Consider the following 25,752-nt stretch of genomic DNA (forward strand, 5'->3'; position numbering starts at 1 on the left):
GAAACGGTGACTACTCAGGGGCGTGGCATCTACATATTCGAGATTCCATTGGAAGGGGAAGATTCTGTTGTCAGGATCAAACTACATGATTGCATTTTTGCCCCAAACACTCCGTTCAACCTTTTTTGTGTGAGTGCCCTAATCGAAAACAGGTTTACGGTTCTTCTCGATGGCGAGGTGAACAAGATTTATCTACCCGCTACTCCAGATTCCGTTGATGCCAGGTGCTCCTCCTGGTCCATTGACTGGAACCATCGTCTTTTCTTTCTACGTGGTCAGTTTTCCATTCCTACCACGACGCTCTCTACTTGTTCGCCACAACCTAATCCCAGTTTAATGACATCTGATGTGGTTTGCTTTACTTTCGAAAGAGTGGATGACAATGGAGATGTCATCCACCGTCATCTTGGCCACATTGGAGAATGGCACATGCATCTCCTTTTATCAGGAAGTTACGTTATGGGCCTCAAATGGAATGGAAAGCACATGAGAGGGATGTGTGCACCGTGTATTGAAGGGAAGGGTGTTCGACGACCCTATGACCACAACCAGATTCATGTGGAATGCCCTCTTCAGCTGCTATACATGGACACATGCAGAGACTTTCCAGTTCAATCACCATCTGGTGCCACCTATTTCCATATCATTCTCGATGATTTTACAAATTGGGCATCGCTACTCCCGATGACCCGTAAGAACGAAGCATCGAAACATATCAAGGACACTATTTCTCGTCTTGAAGCACTTGATCACTCAAGAAAATATGATTGGAAAGTTTTGTCCATATGGCAGACAATGCGAAGGAGTTTCTCGTGAGTTCTCTGTCAGACTGGCTCGCTGACAAAGGTATAGCTCGCCAAGTCACCGCACCATATGCACATTCACAAAACAGGAAGGCTGAATGGTATATCAGGACTGTGGAAGAAATGATTCAAATCATGCTGGTGGATTCCAGGTTACCGCTACAATTTTGGGAGGATGCTGCCTTGACAGTGGTGTACCTTCTCAATCGCGTACTGACTAAAACACTTCCGTCAGATATAACACCACATGAAGCAATGTTGGGAACGAAGCCTGACCTCTCTCATGTTCGAACATGGGGGTGTCAGTGCTGGTTTATAATCCCTCTTGAGCTACAGACCAAACTTGGTCCGTCGTATAAAGAGGGTATCTTCATCGGGTATCGTGAGGGGAGTTTGGGTTGGCGAGTTTGGGACAAGAATGGGAGATATCATTTTAGTAGAGATGTGAAGGTTAATGAAGGACATTTTGGACGATTGGGAACTGCCCAGAATTCTGTCCAACCTTTGATCAATGATGGATCACCCATCCTCAACTCTGCTTCCATACTGTCAGTATTGACTGCAAACACATCTCGATCAGTCTCCATCAAGGATGTACCTGATCAAGATGATCCTGCACCGATCAATGTTGATGCGCCACGCCGCTTGGTGAGGCCGAAAAATCCGACAGATGTAGGGGCTGAATGGCAAGAAGGTATTCGGAGGAGGGATGAACATCGGGAGGAGATTCTTCATAAATGAAACGGGGGTGCTCCTCGTGCTGTTGTCAAAGATATGGTCGTGATGGCTGTTGCAGATGCAATTTTGGGCACTACTGACTATCAGTTACTGGGAGATGCTCCGCCTGATTTTTTTGCTGCCCTTTTCTTGCCAGATACACCATCTATACCTCCACGCCGAACTCCTTGAAAATGTGAATACGACGTTGATAACGCTTGAAATGCCCTACTAATGGGACTGGAAAACACACCTCAAGCACGAAGTGCACAAACCAACCACACCAAAAGAGTGTTCTAAGAGTATGGGGCGGAGGTCGGTATTCTAAGGCTTTAGTTTGCACTAAGAGGCACTAAGAAAGAGAGAATATAGGGATATTCGGTCTTTAAGGTTCAATCAAGGTTCTATTCCTTCTTATCAAATGACAAGACAAAACACTAATTCAATATTTCAACAATAAGGATTCAACAAAGCTTTTCTCAAGACTTCGCGAAGTTCAAGTTCAAGTTCAAATTTCCGATCAAGTCCAAATGCAATTCCAATTCAATATAAGTCCAAATTGACTTCAAAATCCAAGTTCAATTCCAATAACAATCCAATCAAATCCAAATTGCAATAGGTCCAAATCAATCCAAACACAAAACACCAAACTTTGACGAAGTGAGGGGCAAAGGTAAAATCCTTGAGCTAGTCCTAGTAGATGAACTGCGTCTCCGCTCGTAGGCTGCTGGGGAAAATTCCTGCTACCCTCCCTCCTTATATACACTTTTCGAAATAAAAATAATAAAAGTCCAAGATATGTAGTAAACTTGAGAATAATAATAAAATCCCCTTTCAGTCCAACAGAAACTCGCCTAATCAGGTATAATGCCAGAGATTGTGCCAGAATCCATGAATAAAATAATAAGCCAAGAGTCCCCTGTCTGTATCCATGTTACATCAACAGAGCCTAGACTTCCCGAGGTCTCCGAGTTGCCCATATATCCTTTGAAACATATCTCCTATGTCACCCTCGTCCTGATGTTCTCTAAATAAGGAAAAGAACCAGTCGCCATCCATGACATATTTCCTGTGTTCCTGTCTCCAGTAACAACTGTCATGTCAACCTCGCGAGGTCTAGATTTCCTTTATTTCTGAACATTGTAATCCTTTCCTTTTCCCATGACTTCATGGGTATTGGATATTTCTATCCTAGATCCGCATGTAGGTCCTTTGTCTGATATCTCCTTCGTTATTTCCTTTAAGTCCGAGTTGTCCAACAATACTTCATGAAGTCAAAGTAAAGTGTTCAATAAGTTCCATATGTTTGCCCCAAGCATTCTGCAAGTGAGACGAGGCCTTCTATCCAAAATACGAAGGTTTTTAAGAGGCTGCTTCTTGAAGTTTCTACTGTTTTCGAAACCTCGCGAAGTCTCTTGTCTTTCCAATTCTGTACTTTTCGTTATCGCGCTGAAAATCGGATTTGACCCTAAAAATGCATATTTTTAATCATTTTAATAACATTTGAGTTATAAAATAAGGGAATGTAGGACTAGGGTGAGCCCGAATTACTAGTCAAAGCACAAGCCTCTACGTGAGACTTTAGCAGTACGAAAAGTACGGAATTAGAAAGATGAGAGACTTCGCGAGGTTTCAAAAACGGTAGAAACCTCAAGAAGCAGCCTCTTAAAAACCTTCGTATTTTGAATAGAAGGCCTCGTCTTACTTGCGGAATGCTTGGGGCGAACATAGGGAATTTATTGAACACTTTACTTTGACTTCACGAAGTATTGTTGGACAACTCGGACTTAAAGGAATTAACGAAGGATATATCGGACAAAGGCCCTACATGCGGATCTAGGATAGAAATATCCGGCTCCCATGAAGTCATAGGAAAAAGGAAAGGATTACAATGTTCCGAAAACAAAGGAAATCTAGACCTCGCGAGGTTGACATGACAGTTGTTACTGAAGACAGGAACACAGGAAATATGTCATGAGCGGCGACTGGTTCTTTTCCTTATTTAGAGGACAACAGGACAAGGGTGACATAGGAGATATGTTTCCAAGGATATGTGGGCAACTCGGAGACCTCGGGAAGTCTAGGCTCTGTCATCGTAACGTGGATACAGACAGGGGATTCTTGGCTTATTATTTTATTCATGGTTTCTGGCACAACCTCTTGTATTATGCCTGATTAGGCGAGTTTCTGTTCGACTGAAAAGGATTTTATTATTATTCTCAAGTTTACTACATATCTTGGACTTTTATTATTTTTATTTCGAAAAGTGTATATAAGGAGGGAGGGTAGCAGGAATTTTCCCCCAGCAGCCTACGAGTGGAGACGCAGTTCACCTACTAGGACTAGCTCAAGGATTTTACCTTTGCCCCTCACTTTGTCGAAGTTTGGTGTTTTGTGTTTGGATTGATTTGGACCTATTGCAATTTGGATTTGATTGGATTGTTATTGGAATTGAACTTGGATTTTGAAGTCAATTTGGACTTATATTGAATTGGAATTGCATTTGGACTTGATCAGAAATTTGAACTTGAACTTGAACTTCGCGAAGTCTTGAGAAAAGCTTTGTTGAATCCTTATTGTTGAAATATTGAATTAGTGTTTTGTCTTGTCATTTGATAAGAAGGAATAGAAACTTGATTGAATCTTAAAAACCGAATATCCCTATATTCTCTCTTTCTTAGTGCCTCTTAGTGCAAACTAAAGCCTTAAGAATACCAACCTCCACCCCTTACACTTGTGTATACTCTTCTTGGTGTGGTTTTGGTTTGCGCACTTCGTGCTTGAGGTGTGTTTGCTAGCCATATTTAGTGGTGTTACACAGAGTTATTATCGTACTGCTAAAGTCTCCCATAGAGGCTTGTGCTTTGACTAGTAGTTCGGGCTCACCCTATCACAAATCTGCAACTCACCTAGTTTCTTGATGTGTTGTAGTGGAGTGGTAGAAGGAGATTAGTAGTGAAGCTTAGATGGAGAGCACAGAGATGTTGTATGAAGACAAAAGATGTTGTTAAGTCTGAGGCTCTAAGGCTCAGACTGTCTAGCTTATATACATGAATTCTATCTAGGACCCCAGATACTATACTAAGACCTCTAATACTCTATTTGAATAGTAGCACATGGTGTGCTTGGTAATTGTCTGATTGGAAGACTTCAGGTACATTCCAGAACAATGGTTCCTTAACAACAATCTGGGAAACCATATGGTACACTGGGTAATCCTGGAAAACCATATGGTGAAGCCTGGGAAACCATATGGTGCAGTGGGTAACACTGAGTAAATATATAGTACTCTGGGTTGGTCAAGCATGCTTGGCAATAAGGATCAACATCTAGACATCTAGCCTGCCAAGGCTGTTACTAGTGCGATCTAGATCTAACATAATTCCCCCTAGATCTGATCTACAATCTGAAGTGTCTAGAATGGTCTAGAACAAGTCCAATGGTCCACTCCATCTTTGGAATTTCTAGTGATATGATAAGATAAACACATGGCACAGATAAGATAAATGTTAGATAGGGATAAGACAGTGAAATCTGTGACACACCCTAGTCCTACATTCCCTTATTTTATATTTCAAATGTTAATAAAATGATTAAAAATGTGCATATTAAGGCTAAATCTGATTTTCAGCGCGATAATGTTACGAAACCTCCGGCGTCACTTCAGGAGGCACTGGAACAATCTGACCGGGATCGATGGATTGCTGTGATGCTTAGGGAAATCAACAGTCTTATCAGTATGGGGGTGTTTGAATCGGTACCAGGTGGTGCTCCTACGGGCCATATTCCTCTTAAGTTAAAGTGGGTGTTTGATTTCAAACATAACCCTGACGGTTCGGTCATACCAGGATTGGAGAAGGCTTGCCTGGTTGTCCAAGGTTATAACCAGCATCTGGAAGACTACAGTCATACTGAATCACTGGTCATGAAAACGGATTCCATTTGATGGGCCTGTGCTTTCGCCACCGCAAATGATTGGGAGCTATCTACTTTCAATTTCAAGACTGCGTTTTTGAATGCTCCTCTTGAACAGGAGGTCCATGTATCCCAACTTCCAGGCTGGGAGGACAAAAATTCACCGACTCTCGTCTATCGTCTTGTGAAGGCTCTATACGGGTTGAAACAGTTGGCGTATGAATGGTATCGTGAAGTATCTTTGTATTTTGTGTCACTTGGTATGACAGTCTGTCCTGCTGATCCTTGTGTCTTCACGTCTGGACTTCTGCACAACTACCTGATCTTCCACTGTCTGGGCCTCACAAAGATCATCGTCTAACATGTCTCCTTCATGTTGACGATGGTCTCAATAAACATAACACGCCATCCATATACGAGTGGTTTATTTCGAAGATCAGCAAGAAGTACAAGATTGTGGACAATGGGCCGGCTTCCATGTTTGTCAGTCTTCAGATACAGCATGATCGTACCCGCCGCCTCCTCTGGCTCTCACAATGCGTATACCTATTGGAACTCCTTGATGCTTATGGCTTGACGGATACAGATCCCATCGTATAGAGGACAGGGGAATTTCACTGAGTGAATTCAGTGCATTTTGTTGCAGATCAAATTTGGCAGATGACGGTTTAGAGAGGTGGTATACCCGCTTTGCATATCCCCAACATTGCTCAATAAAGTTGAGCTCTGGATGAAATTTTGGAAGACAAAGAAGTCCAAATCCTTGTTTAGTGGCCTCAAGCTCGAGTAAGGAGGGGACATCACTAAAATTGGGTTGGTTGAAAAGCATCCGGCGGCAACAGCAAGTGGTGGACTTCGGATCTGTGCACTTGAAACCTTTGCACTCAAACTGTGTCTGTGATGCCTCTTGCTCAGATTTGAAAACCCCCCTTTCGAGGAGGATTTTAGCCATCCCTTTGAATTTCCCTGCATTGTGTTACATCCATGCTGGACCAGGCCAGTCCGATCTGGACCAACTGGTCACAATCACTTTCATTCTATTCCTACTTACTCCACTTACCTTAATCTCCGTACTACCCATTAAAGCCTAGGCTATCGGCTTGGGAGTCAGCAGTCCAAATGCGGATCTGACTATTGGATCCATCTCGGACCTTGTACATTCTATCCTATATAAGATGCTTTGGCCTATCGGCTATCACTCGATCATTTTTACCTTACGATTTTACGCCTCTTCGGGCTCCATTTATTTCCGAACTACTTACGATTTATTTCATTTCTCGGTTTCCGTCTCGGAAAGGTTCTTGAGGGCAAGAACCTTAAGAGGGGGATACTGTTACATCCATGCCGGACCGGGCCGGTCCGATCTGGACCAACTGGTCACAATCACTTTCATTCTATTCCTACTTACTCCACTTACCTTAATCTCCGTACTACCCATTAAAGCCTAGGCTATCGGCTTGGGAGTCAGCAGTCCAAATGCGGATCTGACTATTGGATCCATCTCGGACCTTGTACATTCTATCCTATATAAGATGTACGACTTAGTAGTTGCATTCTTTAGAATTAAACTTGACTCTGGTTTCCCAGTGACCTGGTCTAAGGCAGCTCGACTCAGGAAGCCGTTGTCCAATAACTTCGGCTACTGTCAAGACTCCGTCATTCTCTTCAACCTCCTTCACTCTCCTCGTCGCTCTCCGACACGCTCCGATCAACTCCGTTTCTTTCCTCTCTTCATCTTAGATCCTTCCTCTTTTAGTATATCCTTCCTCTTTTAGTATATCCTTCCTCTTTTAGTATATCCTTCAGTACATATCTTATATCTTATCTTATCGTTTCTCCCTTCGGTTCCGAGTCATTCTGCACGTCCTTAACAGTAGTTTAATTCTTTTTCTTGAGTCGAAATGTTGTTCACTCCGGACGACGTCTCTGATCAGTTCAAGATCTTCGATTCTATGTTTCCTTCCCGTCCTACTCCGATTACGACCCATGTCGGGTCTCATCTTCATATATCCCATCTTCAAGTTCCCAGTTCTTCACGAAGGGTCAGTAGCGTTTATGCTTCTGATTCCAACGACCCATACAATACTTTACTATCTCTGAGCAAACTCCAAGGTACCGTTAATCGTCCCCGACACTCTTCCAGCAATCGCAGCTCCAACCAACGCACCCCCCGACAATCTCCGATCATCTCCGAAATGCACATCGAGGAGGTTCCGGAGACACCCAGGAGAAATAAAGGCAAGGGTAGAGCGGATGACGACGAGGATGACTCTTTTGACGATGGTACTGACCCCGACGAGGATCCGTCAGATCCTCCAATCGGTGGCTCAGGAGGTGGTTCAGGAGGCGGTGGTCCTCCTAGCAGTGGTGGAGGAGGTGGTCATGGTCCGCCACAAGGCGGCGGAGCCGAGGGTTTCTTTTCGGCTTATGCTACCTACCTCACCACTCACAATCTTCTGCTTCAGCAAATGCTACGCAAAAAAGCAAAACTGAAGAAAGGTGCCAAACCAAAGGACCCCGAAACCTTCAACGGCTCCGACCCCACCAAACTCAAAAACTTCCTCACTGGTTTACAACTCCAGTTCAATTATTTCTCCGAATCCTTCGTCGACTCCGCTTCCAAAGTCAACTACGGACTTTCCTTCCTCCATGGTATAGCTCTCGACTACTTTGAACCTGATTTGTTAGGTAGCGAGTTTTCCGAGCTGGATCTGCCAGCTTGGATGGTTAGCTACAGAGCTTGGGTAGTAGAACTCCAAACTAACTTTGGTCAAGTGGATGCTGCTGGAGAAGTGGCGGATAAGTTGGATTACTTAGTTATGCAGTCGAACGAGAAAATCGCGCCATATATTACTAAATTCAACGACATCGCAGCTAAAATTGGTTATAGTGACTCCACTCTTCAGCATGCCTTTTACAAAGGTCTTCCTGAACGTCTAAAAGACAGAGTTAGTAACATCACCGGCATTGTATCATCCTCTCAAAGCAGCCCCTAAAGCCATAGATCTTTGCTATTGGCAGCGCAAGGCCGAAAAATCCCGAGCTAATCGCCAGACCAACTCCAATTCCAATTCCAGCTCTACTCCGAAACAATCCTCTTCCTCTACCTCTACTTCCAACAATAACTCTTCTTCCTCTTCGTAATCCAAGTCCAAGCCGAAAGGCAAAGGACAGACCTCAAACTCTTCCACTTCCAATGCTTCCGCTTCGGCCTCCGCCGCTCCCCGTCTCCCATTCTTGGAGAAGTTAGGAACGGATGGAAAACTCAACGCCGACGAGAAGGCCCGACGGTTGAAGGAAGGGTTGTGTAGTTACTGTGGGTTGGGTAAACATAAAGTTGAGGATTGTCAAAAGAAGAAGACTAATCAGACTGCGAAGGATGCTAAAGCCCGTGCAGCAACAGTTTCTTCTACTCTGGAGAAAGCCAAGTCCGACAAGAAGTCGGGAAACTAGGCTGCAACTCCGATGCCTCGACACAAGCTCAGAGTTGCACTGCACCGGATTGTGTCTATCCTGAGGTTACACTCAATGCAGCTGCGCTCTCTTCTTCTAATTCACTTACGGTTCCTCTTACCTCCGATACATATAATTTCTTGGCCCTAGTGGACTCCGGTTCTTCCCATTGCTTTATTGATAAAGGCTTTGTTACAAAGAATCTAGTACATACAATACCTATTTCACCTATATCTTTACGATTACTCGACGGGTCCATCAGCTCCGTTATTACGTCATCCACCTCGCTTCCGATAAAGTTCTCTACAGGCAAAACCATTCTAATTGACTTTTACATCACTTCTCTAGATTCTACTTGCAACTTAGTTCTGGGATACAACTGGCTCAACCGCTACAATCCGTTGATTGACTGGTCTGAAAACAGTATCACTTTCCGAACCGACACGCTTCTGAATCCGGCCGACCGTCTGACTCCCTCTGTCGAGGACTCAGACAAATCCATTCCAGTGGGCCCAAGCAAACACCAACAGGCTAAACTCCGCTACGCTTCTAAAACTTCTCACTTTCCTTTTGAGCCTATTTACTCCTATGCAGATCTTCTTAACGCTCCTTCCAACTTGACTCCGCTGGTTTCCATCATCTCTGCTCGTGCTTACTTGAACGCTACGAAGCAATTAGGTGTGCGATCTTATACCATGCAGATGGTAGACACAATGGAAAAGTCGGTGACCGGAAGAGCCTCGGAATTATCCGATGAGGATCTCGCACGTATTCCTATGGAGTATCACGAGTTCGCTGATGTTTTCTCCGAGTCGAAAGCTGGGGAACTTCCCCCGCATAGACCTTATAATATTAAAATCAATCTAGAGGATGATTCGGATCCGCCTTACAGACCGATCTACTCTCTTTCCACAGCCAAACTCAAAGCACTTCGAGATTTCATAGACGAACATATCAGTGCTGGACTCATCACTCCTTCGAAATCCCCTTACGGTGCTCCAGTTCTTTTTGTCAAGAAGAAGTCCGGCGATCTCCACCTATGCGTCGACTTCCGTGGCCTTAACAAGATCACGAAGAAAGACCGGTATCCGCTTCCTCTTATATCTGACCTTCTAGACTCACCTCGGAGGGCTTGGATTTACACCAAGCTAGACTTACATCATGCTTATCATCTCGTCCAGATCGCTCCCAGAGATGAACCAAAAACCGCTTTCAGGACTTGTTACGGATCCTTTGAATGGCGTGTTATGCCGGAAGGTTTAACCAATGCTCCATCTGTTTTTCAACGTTTTGTTAACGATATTTTCTCTGACATGCTTGATGTCAATGTCCTTGTTTATTTGGATGACATCCTTATTTACTCGGATGACCTCAAATCCCATCGGGAGCATGTTAAGGAAGTACTCCGTAGACTCCGAAAGAACGGACTCTACTGTAAAGCTTCGAAATGCGACTTCCACACAGATACCATTGAATACCTCGGTTACATTCTCTCTCCCGAAGGCTTGCGAATGGACATGGCAAAGGTCAAAGTCATTACCGAATGGCCTCCACCACGTAAGATCAAGGATATCCAATCCTTCCTTGGTTTTTGCAATTTCTATCGGCGCTTTATTTACTATTATAGTGCCATCACTGTCCCTCTTACCCGCCTCACCCGGAAGCAGATCAAATGGAATTTCGGTCCTGAATGTCAGAAAGTGTTTGAAACGTTAAAGGAAGCTTTTACTCATGCTCCTATACTTACGCACTGGCTTCCTGATCAGGAAATCATTCTGGAGACCAACACTTCCAATTATGCATTAGCAGCAATCCTTTCCCTTCGGACCAAGGACGGTGAGATTCACCCTATTGCTTTCCACTCACGCACTTTCACGCCTCCCGAACTCAACTATGACATCCATGACAAGGAGCTTCTTGCTATATTTGAAGCGTTCAAACAGTGGCGACATTACTTGGAGGGTTCCAGAGATCTGGTCGACGTGGTTACAGATCACAAGAACTTGGAATACTTCACTTCTACCAAGATTCTTACCTGTCGGCAAGTTAGGTGGTCCGAATATCTCTCTCATTTTAACATGGTTATTCGTTTCCGTCCTGGACGTCTCGGAACTAAACCAGACGCTCTTACTAGACAATGGGACATCTACCCTAAAGAGGGGGATACAGCTTATGCCAGTCTTAATCCTCATAACTTCCATCCAGTCTTTACACAAGAACAACTCTCCTCCTCCCTCCGTGCTACCTTCCTTGAAGGCCCCGTCCTTCGCGCTAGTGTCATTATGGACATTGAACGACTTCACGAAGACATCCGAACAGCTCAGTCAGAAGACGAATTCCTTCAGGAACATTTCCGGTCCGCTACGGATCCTGAGAAATCCCGTTGGTCTTTAGATGAGTCTGGTTTTCTTCGTCTTGATGAACGAATCTACGTTCCAGATGCTAAGGATCTCCAAATCCGGATTCTCCACATCTTTCATGACCATATTCTAGCTGGACACTTCGGACAGAATCGTACCCTAGAGACTATCCGCCAACAGTACACTTGGCCACGGATCCGTGAATTGGTCTGTGATTACGTTAAGTCCTGTGTTATCTGTAATAGGAACAAGTCTCCGAGACATCAACCATATGGTATGCTTCAGCCTTTACCAGTTCCGGCCTGTCCGTGGGATTCTATATCCATGGACTTCATCGAAGAACTCCCGAATTCTAATGGCTATAATTCCATCCTAGTCATTATAGATCGTGCCTCTAAACAATCCATTTTCATTCCAACCAACACTACTATCACTTCCGAACAGCTTGCACGCATCTTTATTATTCATGTCTTCTCTAAACACAGGGTTCCGAATCATGTCACTTCCGATCGCGGTTCCGAATTCGTCTCTCGATTCATGCGCTCCTTAGGTACCGCTCTGGATATGAAGCTTCACTTCACTTCCAGATACCACCCTTCGGCCGATGGACAGACCGAACGTGCTAACCAAACTTTAGAACAGTACATCCGAATCTACTGCAATTATCAGCAGGACAATTGGGACGAACTTCTTCCATTAGCAGAGTTCACGTATAACAACGCTCCGAACGCTTCCACCGGCATCTCTCCTTTCTTTGCCAACAAGGGTTATCATCTGAACATCACTGTCCATCCAGAACGCAATATCGCATCCGAACGGGCCCGTGAGTTTGTTGTCGATCTTGACGAATTACATTCTATGCTCCATGACGAGTTAACAGCAGCTCAGAAGTGCTACAAGGAACAGAAGGACAAAAAGCTTATACCACATCCCGAATGGAAGGTCGGAGACCGAGTCATGGTGACAGCCAAAAACATCAAATCGACTCGGCCGACAAAGAAGTTTTCAGAGAAGTATCTCGGTCCTTTTGAAATCATAGCTCAACCATCCACAGTTGCTTACACTCTTCAGCTTCCGACAGAACTCTGCTCTATTCATCCCGTCTTTCACGCCTCTCAACTAGAATCTATCCTTCCTAATCCTATCCCTAATCGTGTCCAGGACCTGCCCGGACCCGTTATCATCGAAGACTCTGAAGATCATTATGAGGTCTCGGAGATACTCGATTCCAAAATTGACCGACGGTTCCGATGTAAGCTGCAGTACTATGTACAGTGGTTAGGATATGAAGGTACTGACGAAGAATACTCTTGGATCCCGGCCGATAAATTACACTCTCTTCGATTTCAAGAAAAAACTTTTACAATTATTAAGGCCCAAGTGGCCGGTTCAGTCCGTACTATTTACAAATTTTCTACTTTACTAAAGGTCCGACTTCGGCCGTTTACTTCCCTTACTCTCCCGTTACCATATCCTCATCCTCCCCTTCTTTGTCGCTTTCTTTCGGCTCTTCCTCAATATCCTTCTCCTTTGGTACTACTACTTCCACCGATTTCACGATTCTTCTTCTCTTTTTTGGTTTTGAAGGCCCGGCCTCCACTTCGGGGATCGCAATCTTGGAAGCTTCTGCAATAGTGAGCAAAAAGAAACGAGTAACAAAGAAAGACTTACTTTTAGAGCGACCAATCAACTCGGTTAGGAGCTGATTCGTCCGCTTCTGCTCTCCTATCATCTCCTCCATCAGCTCTTCCAGCCTTGTATTGTCGGCGATATTGATGGCCAATCGTCCTCCTCCGGCAAACGAACATCCAACCTTCTTAAGGTTGCATGCCTCGCAGGCTTTGGCCTTGCTCGGTCCGTCCGGAATTCGGCAAGGGATCTCTTGTTCAGAGCATCGCTTGCATTCTGGAAAGAAAACCGATTAGTGCCCGAGGATTTTATCAGAGAAAACCACTTACTATTTTCGGCCTCTACATAGGCCCTTTCTTTACCTTTTCCCTTCCCCTTCGGATCCGGATGGCTGTGTTTCAAGTAACCCACGATGGGGCTCTTCAAAGATGCCTCGGCATCTCGTCGACCTCGCTGGTACCCAAGGAGTTCCCCCTGTTTGAAAGCATCATCAGCGTTTTTGAAAATTAGCTGTGAGAAAAAATGAAAGAAAGAAATACTTAATTAAAATTTAGGCTTACCTTTTTGCCTTCATCGGATTCCTCCTCCTCTTCATCGTTCTCGCCGGATCCACTCGGGGCGACACTCACGTCCTTCCCTTTTCCTTTCTCCCTTCTCTTCGCCTCGTCCTCTTCCCTTTTCCGCTGCTCCTCTGTCCACCATGCTTTGAGCAGTCAGCGCCTTTCAGCCTCCGACTCTTCCCACACCTTCAATTCAGCCTCCACGGCCTCCACTCTCTCATCTTCAGCATCCTCATGCGCATTCCGCGCTTTCCTCCACTGCTTCATCTCCTCCTCCAGCTCCAAGTTGAAGGACCTGACCTTCTCTTGTTCTTCTTCCACTTTTCGAGCCCATTCCTTCCTCGGAATCGCATCCGGCTGAGCACGATCGAACTCGTCTTCATCAAAAATCTTCGGCATCCGATCGGGCTTCGACTTGTTGAAAGGCTTGCGTGTAAATGTCGGTTTGGGGACGGGTACAGCGAGGTGGGGAGGGGGCTGGACAATGTTGGACATGATGAACTAAGATGTAAATTGAGAGAAGATGCGGAGGGAGGACAAGGAAGATTGGACTTCGAAATTTTCATGGTACGCCTTATATCACTTTTTCATGTTTGTCTTGCTTTGGCCTATCGGCTATCACTCGATCATTTTTACCTTACGATTTTACGCCTCTTCGGGCTCCATTTATTTCCGAACTACTTACGATTTATTTCATTTCTCGGTTTCCGTCTCGGAAAGGTTCTTGAGGGCAAGAACCTTAAGAGGGGGATACTGTTACATCCATGCCGGACCGGGCCGGTCCGATCTGGACCAACTGGTCACAATCACTTTCATTCTATTCCTACTTACTCCACTTACCTTAATCTCCGTACTACCCATTAAAGCCTAGGCTATCGGCTTGGGAGTCAGCAGTCCAAATGCGGATCTGACTATTGGATCCATCTCGGACCTTGTACATTCTATCCTATATAAGATGTACGACTTAGTAGTTGCATTCTTTAGAATTAAACTTGACTCTGGTTTCCCAGTGACCTGGTCTAAGGCAGCTCGACTCAGGAAGCCGTTGTCCAATAACTTCGGCTACTGTCAAGACTCCGTCATTCTCTTCAACCTCCTTCACTCTCCTCATCGCTCTCCGACACGCTCCGATCAACTCTGTTTCTTTCCTCTCTTCATCTTAGATCCTTCCTCTTTTAGTATATCCTTCAGTACATATCTTATATCTTATCTTATCGTTTCTCCCTTCGGTTCCGAGTCATTCCACACGTCCTTAACACATTGGGACCATCTCTGTAATAGAGTGACTGTGGCCAGCCATCCAGAAATCTACCATCAGTCATCTGAACCTTAACATTTTGTGGCTTCCCACTTGAAGTATAAATAATCCTTCCCTCACTGTCCTGTGCCGTCTTCCAGAGGAACCACTCCTGAGTACCCTTTGGCAACTTCCGAGCTGAAAGCACATCATCTGCATGCTTCCGATGGGTTTTTGCGTTGTCATAGACCAGGACATGGTGGAATTCTGAGTAATCATGTGAGAGTATGTTCATTGCAGCATGGGCCTGTGCAAGAATATCCTCGTTATCAAAGTATCCATCCTTTGCTTCGCCGGGAAACATGCACTGGCAAGCACTCTGCTGCCCATCAAGCGATCGAAGAAATCCAAAGTCAGCTGACACAAAGTCGGTGACCATAAATGAATGTCCATCTCCTTTGGCATAGGGCTTTGCGGACACGTCTTTGAGATACCAATATCTGAATCGACGGTCATGGGTGTAGAATATGGTCTCATCGTGAAACCAAATAATAACACGTCGACCTGAAGGGTTGCTGCATGGTGTCCCATCACGGTCATACCACTGGATATGGGGGTAGTGCTTCTTGAGGGCCAGAATAAAAACATGGTCACGGTGATAGACAACGTCTTCACGCTTATGACCATTGGTATACATTCCTTTTTTCGCCTCCGCAAAGCGATAGCCCATAGCATTGAGATAGTCACAACAGGTTCTCTCTGCTGGCTGCTTTGAAAGGCCATGACATTCCATCACATCCCTCTGCCCCAAATAGTTAGACAACTTGGTGGCTGTGATTTCCTTCCCTAGTGACTGCAAAAAAATCTGGATTTCACCAAGTAGACCCTCATCTGCAAGGATGGACTCGTTACCCTTGCCATAAGGGTTAACTGGAAGCACATTGTGATTATCGATAAAGTGGCGTGCCATGAGGTGGATGATATGAGCGCAGTGGTGCTTTCGGCCAACTCTGATAGCTGTCTGAAGCGCACTGGAGCACCACTCTCCATGGGTTCTAGAGTCTGGATCAACATACTGATTGAAAAATGCTGACAACATGTTGAACTTTGCCCGGACCCAGGGATCGAGCTTATCCTTTGAATATATCTCATATCCTGTTCCTGAAGCCCGAGGGGAATTTATGATGGTATGCAGTATTTCACATTTCTCCATCACGACTTCGACAGATGGTGCCTGCCATCTATGTCTGCCATCATCGTCCATAAGTATAGGATTATCCTGAGCACTGGCTAAATATGTAGCTTTCAAATCAAGTGTCTGGTTCGTTATTAAATTAAAAAAACTCACTGGATCCAGAGAGATATACGTGGGAAGTGATGGCACCACGGTTTTCTTCATCCTTGACAACTTCAATGTCAACATGTGGTTTCCGGCTGATATGAAAGGAGAAGGGTGAACAGGAAATTGGTCCTGGGGTAGTGTTTTCAATCCGGCTGTAAAAGCTTGACTCCTTGGGCTTGAGAGGACTCCCAGTAAATGAACACTGATGATCAGCGGGACTGCACATGAACTGAGGAGTCTTAGGTGATGCCGGGAGGGGAGAAGAGTGTGTAGCCTCATTTCTGGGTAACTCATGCCATTCCTGTCAGTAAATTTCTGTCAGAATCAGTGATGTTGCAATGAGAACACATGGTCTGTACATTCTCCTGTTTAACCCCATGTTTAATCTTCTTCTTTTTGGGGGTCCTGGGACTCAGAACTTACCCAGTAAAGTTAGAAGCCCAAATAAGGTGTGCGTTCCGCTTTTTAGGCATTATCGAAGTGGGCAGAGGCAAATCACGGCGACACACGTCGTGGGGAAAGGCTCAGATGACCATAAATTGCTAACTCCACTCTGATGTCATACTTTTTTGCCGTATTTTTTCTACCATCAACTCACAAAAACCATTTAAGTTCAAACAGCGGAGACCGATTTTCTATAACCACATCGTAGCTAGTAGTAAAACCAAAAGAAAGTTGACAAGGCCAAAAAAGGAGCGTCACACTAGGTCACGTGGGGCTTGTCGAAACTGGCCTGCCGCTACCTTAGATTGGGGATTTTCCGCTTTTGGATAATTTTGCTGGGGAAAAAGCCGCGAAAAGCCGGACAAGCCGGCAATGATTGTTTTCTGATGCACATGATTTTGCCGCGCGTAAAATTTTGTGACTCGATCAGTCGATTGTGAATTTGGATGTTATGTTCCAATCGATTTAGAGCACTTCCATCTTTCCTACGACTACCAGTCGCAAAAATGTCCTCTACTCCTCCTTCGAACCAAAATGTACAAGATCCAAATTCGAAGAGTGCAGGTATGTATTATCATTATTTTATAGCCATCACGCTAATACTATGAGTCAGCAAAGAAAAGGGCAAAGCAACTGGAAAAAGAGGTCAAATTAGCTGCAAAAGCTGTCAAGAATGCCGCAGCTGTAGCGGCTGGGTCAAATGAAAAGAAATTGAAAGCTGAGAAGGAAAAGAAGGAGGAAGAGGTTCCGTTCGTGAATACTACACCAAAGGGTGAGAAGAAAGGTTCGTTAATTTTTTTTAACGATTTTCTTCCTACGATCTAAGAGACATCAAGATCTTTTTCAACCAATGGCAAGCGGATACAATCCTATCGCCGTCGAAGCAGCGTGGTACGACTGGTGGTCCGCTGAAGGTTTCTTTTCCCCCCAATTCACCTCGGACGGAAGAATAAGGCCTGAAGGTGTCTTTGTCATTCCCGCACCTCCTCCTAATGTTACTGGCAGCCTTCATATTGGACATGCTTTGACCACGACCATTCAGGATGCTCTCGTTCGATGGAATCGAATGCTAGGAAAGACAACTTTATTCGCTCCTGGATTCGACCACGCCGGTATTTCCACACAAAGTGTTGTTGAAAAGAGGTTGTTCAAAACAACCGGAAAGACTCGACATGATCTAGGACGTGAAAAGTTCTTAGAAACTGTCATGGACTGGAAGAATGAGTGTGTCCATCTTGCGCCTGACGTGGTTGGTTACTGACTGCCAATGAAGTTACCAACATCGAATCACTGATCAGTTACAAAGACTAGGTGGAAGCTACGATTGGGACCGAGCTGCATTTACTATGAGCCCCGTAAGCCACCTCAATTAAATCCCTGACAGCCTACGTGTTTACCGGCAACAGGCACTTTCTAAAGCTGTAACAGAGACCTTTTGTCGTCTGCACGAAGACGGTATCATTTATAGGGCAAATCGCTTGGTCAACTGGTGTGTGAGACTGAATACGACGCTATCCAACTTAGAGGTCAGTCAGTCATACATCAACCAATTCTATCTTACATATCTACCGCCTTTTACAGGTAGAACAAGTACAACTCCCTGGACGTACCCTTCTCAACGTTCCTGGCTACGATGCTAAGGAGAAGTTTGAGTTTGGTGTCATAACAAGCTTTGCTTACCCTATAGATGGTTATGGTATGTCGCTTGCATAGTCATTTTGCTCCTCGAAACTCAGGCAGCTCCAGATGAAAAGCTCGTTGTCGCAACTACTCGCCCAGAAACCATGCTCGGTGATTCCGCTATTGCTGTTCACCCGGATGATCCCCGATATGAAGTCAGTGCTTTTACCTCTTTACCTACTTTCATATTTCAACTCACTTACTGTACGACCTACATAGCACCTTCACGGCAAGTTTGCGCGGCACCCGTTCGTCGATCGTCTCCTTCCTATTGTCACCGATTCGATGGTGGACATGGAATTTGGAACTGGTGCCGTAAAGATCACACCCGCTCACGATCCAAACGACTATGAAGTTGGTACGAGACATAAACTCGATTTCATCAACATCTTGAACGACAATGGAACTTTCAATCACAATGCTGGGGAGAAATTCAAGGGGATGAAGCGGTTCCATGCGAGGGTTGCTGTCGTGGATGCCTTGAAGGAGCTCGGACTATTCGTAGAGGTCAAGGATAACCCCATGATGATTCCTACTTGCGCGTAAGTGACCCAGTTTTACTCTAAAGCTATTTCAAACCCTCTAACTCGCTCACCCTCGTTTCCGAAGTAAATCTGGTGATATTATTGAGCCTGTTCTGAAACCGCAATGGTGGGTCAATTGCAAACCACTTGCAGAGGATGCCATTGCACGAACGAAATCTGGTGAACTAAAAATACAGCCCAAACAGTCGGAGAATGAATGGTACAGGTGGTTGGAAGGCATTCAAGATTGGTGTATCTCTAGGCAGCTCTGGTGGGGACATCGTTGCCCCGCTTATTTTGTCAGAATTGAGAATAAAGAACAGGATGTACGTACTGATGAATGTTCTTTTCTGTCGCGAATGCACTAACACAGCGACGCCAGTCGCAAGACGGCGCCGACTGGGTAGTTGGCCGCACACTTGAAGAAGCCACTGAAAGGGCGAAAGCGCTTGCAGGAGGGGCCAATTTTACCCTGGAGCAAGATGAGGACGTACTCGATACATGGTTCTCGTCTGGTCTTTGGCCGTTCTCTATCATGGGTTGGCCTGATAAAGTTTGTCCATGTCTCTTTTTATCCAAGAATTGGAACACCTTACCCTCTCTCTAGACCCCGGATCTGAGACACTTCTATCCCTCTTCTCTTCTTGAGACGGGTTGGGACATCCTTTTCTTCTGGGTAGCTCGCATGGTCATGCTCGGAATCAAACTCACTGGAAAGGTTCCTTTCAAAGAAGTATATTGTCATGCGATGATTCGTGACGCTCATGGGCGGAAGATGAGTAAGTCTCTGGGTAATGTCATCGATCCCATCGACGTTGTTCAGGGCTTGCCTCTGGAGGCCCTTCATGAAAAATTGTACGAAGGAAACCTGGATGAGAGGGAGATTGCTAAGGCGAAGGCTGGGCAGAAGAAAGACTTCCCGAAAGGGATACCACAGTGTGGTACGGATGCGTTAAGGTTTGCTTTGTGCGCTTATAGTTCTGGAGGTGCGTATTTTTAGTCTTTTGCGGATGAAGATGCTCACAGGTTTTTATCCAAGGCCGTGATATTAACCTGGAGATTTTGCGCGTGGAAGGATATCGCAAATTCTGCAACAAAATATTCAATGCTACAAAGTTTGCTATGCTGAAACTGGATCAATCGTTCGTTCCGGAACCTACAGCTCAGGTATTTGACATTTTTCGTCTTCTTGTCACCCTGAATCGACGCGTAGCGGTAGCCCACTGGTAACGAGAGCCTTGTTGAAAAATGGATTTTTCATAAGCTTAACATCGCTGCGACGGAAATCAACGCCCACTTAATGTCGCGGAATTTCATGATGGCGACGACTGTGGCGTATAATTTTTGGCTATATGAGCTCTGTGATGTCTATATTGTAAGTTTACCCTGACCGGCTCTTCATCACCATTTCTATCTTGCAAACTTGTCAATTAGGAAGCAATGAAACCTATGACCGACGGATCCACTACCGAGTTCACGAAGAAGTCGGCGCAACAGACACTATACACATGCCTCGATTATGGCCTACGTCTTCTGCATCCCTTCATGCCCTTCGTCACCGAGGAACTGTGGCAGAGATTACCTCGCAGATCGAACGATTCGGCTCCTTCAATCATGCTATCGTCATTCCCCGTATCAGTAAGTATTGACTGCGAATCAAGTACCTTCTGAGATGGACTCTGTGTTAACCTTCGACAGGACCCTGCCTTTGTCTTTGAAGATGCTGATAAAGACTTTGACCTTGTATTTACTATCCTACGATCCGCACGGTCATTGGCCGCTTCTTACAACCTCCAAAGTAACATTCAATGTAAGACGGGCAATGTTTGTAATTCCGTGGCGCTTTGCTCATCACTGTCCCTTCATCAGTCTTTTTGCACACCAAGGATGAACGAGAAACAGTTTTGTTCAGATCTCAGACCCCTACAATCGTCACGCTCATCAAGGGATGCAAGAGCGCAGACGTCGTTACAGATGTCAAAGATATACCTTCGGGCTGCGGAAGTGCCGTCGTAACGTCGTCAATCACAGTCTACACACTCGTTCGGGTACGTATCTCATAACAGAAGGGGTTACCCGACTTATTTTGCTTACAGGGACTCGTCGATCTTGATGTTGAGATCGCCAAGTGCGAGAAGAAGTTGGACATCGCCCGGTTGAATCTTCAGAAAATTGCGAAGCAGGAGTCGCAAGCGGACTATGCCACTACCGTCCCAGAAAGCGTCCGTCATGCTAGTAATGAGAAGGTGAGCTTTACAATTCCCTGACAGGGTAACGATTAGATATTCAGTCGCCGTGTTCGCAGAGGAGAACATTCGAAGCAGAGATATCCGCTTTAGAAGAGTCAATGACTATGTTTGCGAAACTAAAGTGATAGAACGCATGTTCACCTGCACTGTTTCAGTACTCATAGCTTCTACTGTTGCTTCCAATTAGTATTGACTGCCAATGCGAGTGTTCACCGTCTAACGGACAGCCATCACGGAAATGTTCTTCCCGATAGAAAAAAAATGCACTGAAACCTTCATCTAGGGTAAGTAAGATATGTAGGCAGGTTACAGAGGGCTTAGTCAGAAGGAGGCATGTATGGTTCTACCAACATTTTGCTGAACTCTTTCAGCTTCTCTGGACCTCTGACTTCCTCGGTGAGTAGGGGTAGCTTGATGATATGGAAGAATTCATCGTAAAGTTCGTGCGCTTCGTTTAGGTACTTCTGTTGCATTTTCTGCCGGACCTGACAATGCTCACACCTTGAGTCTATACAGCGTAGGGTGAGCCAAAGTCAGAAAACAGAGATGCGATGAACACACCTTGTTTAGGAAACAGAAGTTGGTTCACGACAATGTTATGCGTGTCGATTTCGTACGAAGTTAGCTCTTGGACCAAACGCTCTGTTTCGTACAGAGAAAGGAATTCTGAAATACAAACACAAACAAAGGTGGTTTTTTCCTGAAATCAATCACGATCGTCAAATTGGTTTAGACAACTACTTCGAAACCACTTACAGGGTCTTTGAACTGCGTATTCACTTCAGTGATGACAGCACGCATGGATTCTAGTTTGGCGAACATATCTTCTTGTGAGCCTGCCTCTCCTCCCATCATCGCGGACATCTATATTTCAGCCGTAAGTATCCCAATTGGATTAAACGAAGCTGCTCTGACTTGGTTGATCATTGGGCCAAATCGCGACCCTAGGGTACTTAGTTTGCCTAATGCCTTCTCTAATACTGTGGGGAATGACAAGAAACGGAGGGTATGTCCAGTTGGAGCCGTGTCAAACACAATGACGGAGTATTCCATAGATTTGACATGTCTATGGCGAGAATGAGAAAGGGGTCTGATACATGGTGTTGGAGGACTTCGTACTTCATGATTTCAGCGAAACTCATAGCTTCATCGACGCCGGGGATAGCGAATGCCAAATCTTGCATCATGGTTCCCATCATACCATTTGAATCAGCTATACGGGAGATTATGGTGAGGCGTTGCGTATAATTATGCTGAGTATCGCGTACATTGCTCGATCATTTCTTGAATGGCGCTTGTGGGGTCGATTTCCATTGCAAAAAGGTTGTCGAATCCGTTAACTTTTGTCGCATCCTTAGAGAATTTCTGCCCAAACGCATCGGATAGATTATGAGCTGGATCGGTCGACTGAAAGGGATGTTCAAAATCGACAGATCGAAAGACTTTCCCATCGGGAGACGCGTACAATGAGGAGAACTGACTTCCTGCACTTTGCTAGTTGGATGGCTAGAGAACATGAGGTGGTGGTCTTCCCTGTGGAGGTGACTCTCGTTCAAAGGAGTATCTTGAAATTTACGGGTGCTCTTACCGACACCGCCCTTTCCGCCTATGATAGTTCGGTGTGAGATGTAGAAGGCGAATCTATCGTCCAAAAACCTACCGCAAAATATCCATTTTAGAGACTGTTGGTCGAGGATGTTTTGGAGCGTCGGTTTAAGAGTTTCTGTGTCCATGATGGAAGTCGACAATAATGAGAGATTCAGAATGAGCCTGAGCGCGTTCACGCTTTATTTACCGTAACACGTTGATCAAAATCTCGACGTTGCTTGATCTGTGCCGTCGTGTATAGAGCTTTCCCGCCTCTTCGCTTCGTTCTAATGACGAATACAATACATTTCAGAGGTAACGTCGCTCTTTTTGTGCAACAATACGGACCTGAATTTGGTTTTAGCGTTGTCGTTGGTCAATGAGCAGAGGAGTGCATATGGGCTTCGATATCATGATTTCACTCGTTATAGGTGCGATGACAATATTTCTTCACTCAGAATGATTTCCAAGGAGAATGTAGGAAGCATTGCGCAAACAGGACTCATCGTTTGAGAACAATTCTGAAACTCACACATGGCAGAGGTCGCGAATTTAAGAAAGTTATCCCTCCCTCTCTAGAACATATCAAGAGCGGCTAGTACGTGTCCTATGGACCTCATCTTGAATATTACATCCCTAAATGTGATACAGCCTGGAATTACTGCTTTTCGAGGCTGAACGTGCCTGGGCGTATTCACAAGACTTGAACACACAATCCCTCCAACCAGGAAACTCTGAAAATGCAAGATCGATTAGGCATCATGCTACTGGAAGATTTCGTCGGAGTATTCATTGGGCCACGCAACTCTTATCTCATTGCCAAACTTTCTACGATTCAGGTCGATTGTCTGCAGAAAACCTCCTTGAAGTAACTGTCTACACCTTGATGCTCAACGGCCGGTTCCTCCGTCAGCGAGATGAGTTCGAGGACGCGCTTACTCAACTTTGTGTCGCTCGCAACCTTCTAAATGAATTGGCGGATGCAGCACCTACTAGTCGGGATCAAGCCCTTGCTACCTTTTTCTCTGACGAGATCGGACCCGAAATACGATACTGTGCCCATGAACTTGGAAGATCGAAGGCCTATGATGTGGAAGGCATTGTGCATGAAATCTCGGGGGGGTATAAAAACAAGTTGGTGGAGGGGTGCGATTCAATTCTTGCAAAATTCAAGGATGAAGTGACTTTTGGGAAAGGAGAGAGCTTAAAGAAATTGGAACCTCTCATATGGGAGAAGGAGCCGGTACCAGTACGGAATCCGGAGCTTGTGGACGTTTTGTTGAAGGTTCAACAAGCAGAGAAGAAACTCAGAGCCTTTTCTGGAGCGACCGACGGAAAGAACAGTGCGCCTGGTTCGAAGAAAGGAGTCGCTGCTTATGATGCGATCCTTCTTGCTCTCAGTGATGCGGAAGAAGTAGCCCGAAAGCTGTCCGAAGCGGAGCAGGTAAGCTCTCTGTCTTTTGTATCCATGTTCGGTGTCTCACCGTGCTCTACAGTCTAGTGGACAAAGTCCTAACTCTGCTAGTGGATCGCGTAACCTTCATTTTATACACAACTTTATCACTTACCAGCTGCTTTCACACCGCATTCAAAGGGATTTGCTACTCGTCTCTGCGTTGACCTTACAGGCGACAAGCACCCAGAAAGGACTGCAGACGACGAAGGGTAACACACCACAGGTTGATAGTCGCCTGTTCCCGGCAACTGTAAAATTATTAGACACAATCCTACAAAGCCTGGAACAGATGCGAACGTTGAGCATCGTCGAGGAAACTCCGGATTTGGCGTCGGCTGTCGAAGCCCGTATTTCGTATACGAAGGCTAGAAGGTGTGCTTCTCGCAGACATTAAAGTGAGGTGTTGACTGAGCTCTGTGGATAGGTGCCTTGAGGTCTCACGGTGCTATGCACCATTAAAAAAATATGCCGAGTCATTGGCACTCCTTCAACACCTGAACATCCATATCCGCGAGACGAACAGTCTAATGTCGCTCTCCCCGACCGACGCCATCTCCTCTGCGACACCATCCTTCTACATTATCTGTAGCACAGACGTTGCCAAACTCGAAAATGAAGCATCAACCGAAAGCCTACGGTTCAAGCGCGAGTGGCTCACATATAATGGAGGATCCGTTAGTGGCGATCCAACTCTATACAAGAAGCCATTATTCTTCAACATAGCGTTGAATTACGTGGATTTGAATGTGGATAGACTTCAGAAGAGGGTAGGGAAACTACAAGTCGTTCCACCAACTGTTGTGGTCGCACCTTCAGCGGTCAAATCGGAGACAGTGGCACAAAAGAAGGCGGCACAAATCGAGCATGAACCGAGGCCTGCTACTCCAGAACCCAGAATTGCTCCTGCGAGAAGTGGTCTAAGCAGCCTTTTGGGTGGATGGTGGGGCAAGAGCTGAAAGTGGAGAAGATCCCCAGGATAGCTTATTGTATGAAAAGATGTAGCCTTGAAGTTTTAAAGCTTGGGAGCTGGATTACTTTATCGTGAACGGAGTGAGCAATCTAGATTCGTGTTGAGGCCCAGTCGTGTCGGTGTTTGTAGGGATGCCCATGATTTTGGGTGGATTCAGAGTTTAAGCTACACTTCTTGCATTCCACACGACAACGACACACTACAAAGCCAGGCATCTTGTTTGTATTATTATTGTTCTAGATGCTAGCGACGGTCGCGTGAAGGCCTGCGGGAGGATCGAAAGAAACGACATGGAACTTGTCGTACTAACAAACTCCCCAGCAAATTAAAAGTCCACATTACAGACTGAGATTTAAAGTCAGCAACAACGAGCCGTGCACGGCGGATACATTTTATGTAAACAATAAGCTTGAGAGTGAACGAAGATCGAGAATAGGAGTGGCAACTGCTCGAGTATTCCTCGAGCCCCCAACAGCTTGGCTGTGAGTCTCCTAGCATATTCAAACGAACGGAGAATGGAGTTATTGGAAGTAGCCTAGACACAACTATATGTGAGTGCTGACTACAGAGAGATATGAGAAGGTATAAGAATGTAAGTGTACTCACTCCCAGCTCACTCCTCAGACGAATTGGATTTTGGCTGTTTTTGGTACATAATTTTTGGTTGATTGGATGGGTTTTCGGTACATATGGAGAGTCGGGTAGGGAAAATTTGGTCCATTTTATCTGCCTACGCTACCTGGATATTATACTAATTTTTAGGGTATACGACGGACACGGCAGCCCAGGCGAGCCAATATTGTGTACATACGGATCGGACTTGGCT

At 45.3% G+C, this 25,752-nt stretch overlaps 3 protein-coding genes across 4 annotated transcripts; 2 read left to right on the top strand and 1 right to left on the bottom strand.

Moving 5' to 3' along the window:
* The first annotated feature begins 16,855 nt into the window (after positions 1-16,855).
* Positions 16,856-21,143, top strand: VAS2_3 (AP-1 adaptor complex sigma subunit Aps1). The gene is made up of 18 exons (XM_043154766.1): positions 16,856-17,024; positions 17,074-17,244; positions 17,297-17,684; positions 17,734-17,815; positions 17,867-17,986; positions 18,042-18,156; positions 18,207-18,295; positions 18,360-18,682; positions 18,750-18,990; positions 19,047-19,217; positions 19,272-19,650; positions 19,704-19,831; positions 19,884-20,039; positions 20,099-20,302; positions 20,363-20,474; positions 20,534-20,712; positions 20,761-20,910; positions 20,970-21,143. The coding sequence occupies exons 1-18, from the start codon at positions 16,907-16,909 to the stop codon at positions 21,036-21,038; spliced, it is 3,195 nt and encodes a 1,064-aa protein (XP_043007223.1). The 5' UTR covers positions 16,856-16,906; the 3' UTR covers positions 21,039-21,143.
* Positions 21,143-22,679, bottom strand: GET3 (Golgi to ER traffic- protein). Its single transcript, XM_043154767.1, has 9 exons — positions 22,574-22,679; positions 22,502-22,519; positions 22,379-22,446; positions 22,182-22,320; positions 22,033-22,126; positions 21,829-21,979; positions 21,670-21,777; positions 21,475-21,613; positions 21,143-21,421 (listed from the first exon to the last, which is right to left on the bottom strand). The coding sequence occupies exons 1-9, from the start codon at positions 22,644-22,646 to the stop codon at positions 21,231-21,233; spliced, it is 981 nt and encodes a 326-aa protein (XP_043007224.1). The 5' UTR covers positions 22,647-22,679; the 3' UTR covers positions 21,143-21,230.
* E1B28_009845 (uncharacterized protein) lies at positions 22,680-25,034 on the top strand. Of its 2 annotated transcripts, XM_043154768.1 has the most exons (6): positions 22,680-22,815; positions 22,865-22,931; positions 22,982-23,098; positions 23,152-23,944; positions 23,997-24,328; positions 24,381-25,034. In XM_043154768.1, the coding sequence occupies exons 1-6, from the start codon at positions 22,791-22,793 to the stop codon at positions 24,910-24,912; spliced, it is 1,866 nt and encodes a 621-aa protein (XP_043007225.1). In that variant the 5' UTR covers positions 22,680-22,790; the 3' UTR covers positions 24,913-25,034. The 2 variants fall into 2 exon arrangements, with proteins under 2 accessions (XP_043007225.1, XP_043007226.1); XM_043154769.1 differs by having other exon boundaries at positions 22,865-23,098.
* Positions 25,035-25,752: the final 718 nt, after the last annotated feature.

This window comes from Marasmius oreades, chromosome 6, assembly GCF_018924745.1.
Source record: "Marasmius oreades isolate 03SP1 chromosome 6, whole genome shotgun sequence".
NCBI classification, from domain to species: domain Eukaryota; kingdom Fungi; phylum Basidiomycota; class Agaricomycetes; order Agaricales; family Marasmiaceae; genus Marasmius; species Marasmius oreades.

Excerpts from the sequence above, each read along its gene's own strand:
- VAS2_3 (XM_043154766.1), top strand. The coding sequence starts at position 16,907 with ATGTTATGTTCCAATCGATTTAGAGCACTTCCATCTTTCCTACGACTA. Across the intron at positions 18,683-18,749 it reads ATGATGATTCCTACTTGCGC|TAAATCTGGTGATATTATTG; the intron begins GTAAGTGACCCA and ends TCGTTTCCGAAG. Across the intron at positions 20,911-20,969 it reads GTCATGCTAGTAATGAGAAG|AGGAGAACATTCGAAGCAGA; the intron begins GTGAGCTTTACA and ends CCGTGTTCGCAG.
- GET3 (XM_043154767.1), bottom strand. The coding sequence starts at position 22,646 with ATGGACACAGAAACTCTTAAACCGACGCTCCAAAACATCCTCGACCAA. Across the intron at positions 21,778-21,828 it reads TTGGCCCAATGATCAACCAA|ATGTCCGCGATGATGGGAGG; the intron begins GTCAGAGCAGCT and ends GCTGAAATATAG. Across the intron at positions 21,422-21,474 it reads ACTTCTGTTTCCTAAACAAG|ACTCAAGGTGTGAGCATTGT; the intron begins GTGTGTTCATCG and ends TACGCTGTATAG.
- E1B28_009845 (XM_043154768.1), top strand. The coding sequence starts at position 22,791 with ATGACGAATACAATACATTTCAGAG. Across the intron at positions 23,099-23,151 it reads GAACATATCAAGAGCGGCTA|CCTGGAATTACTGCTTTTCG; the intron begins GTACGTGTCCTA and ends AATGTGATACAG. Across the intron at positions 23,945-23,996 it reads AGCTGTCCGAAGCGGAGCAG|TCTAGTGGACAAAGTCCTAA; the intron begins GTAAGCTCTCTG and ends CGTGCTCTACAG.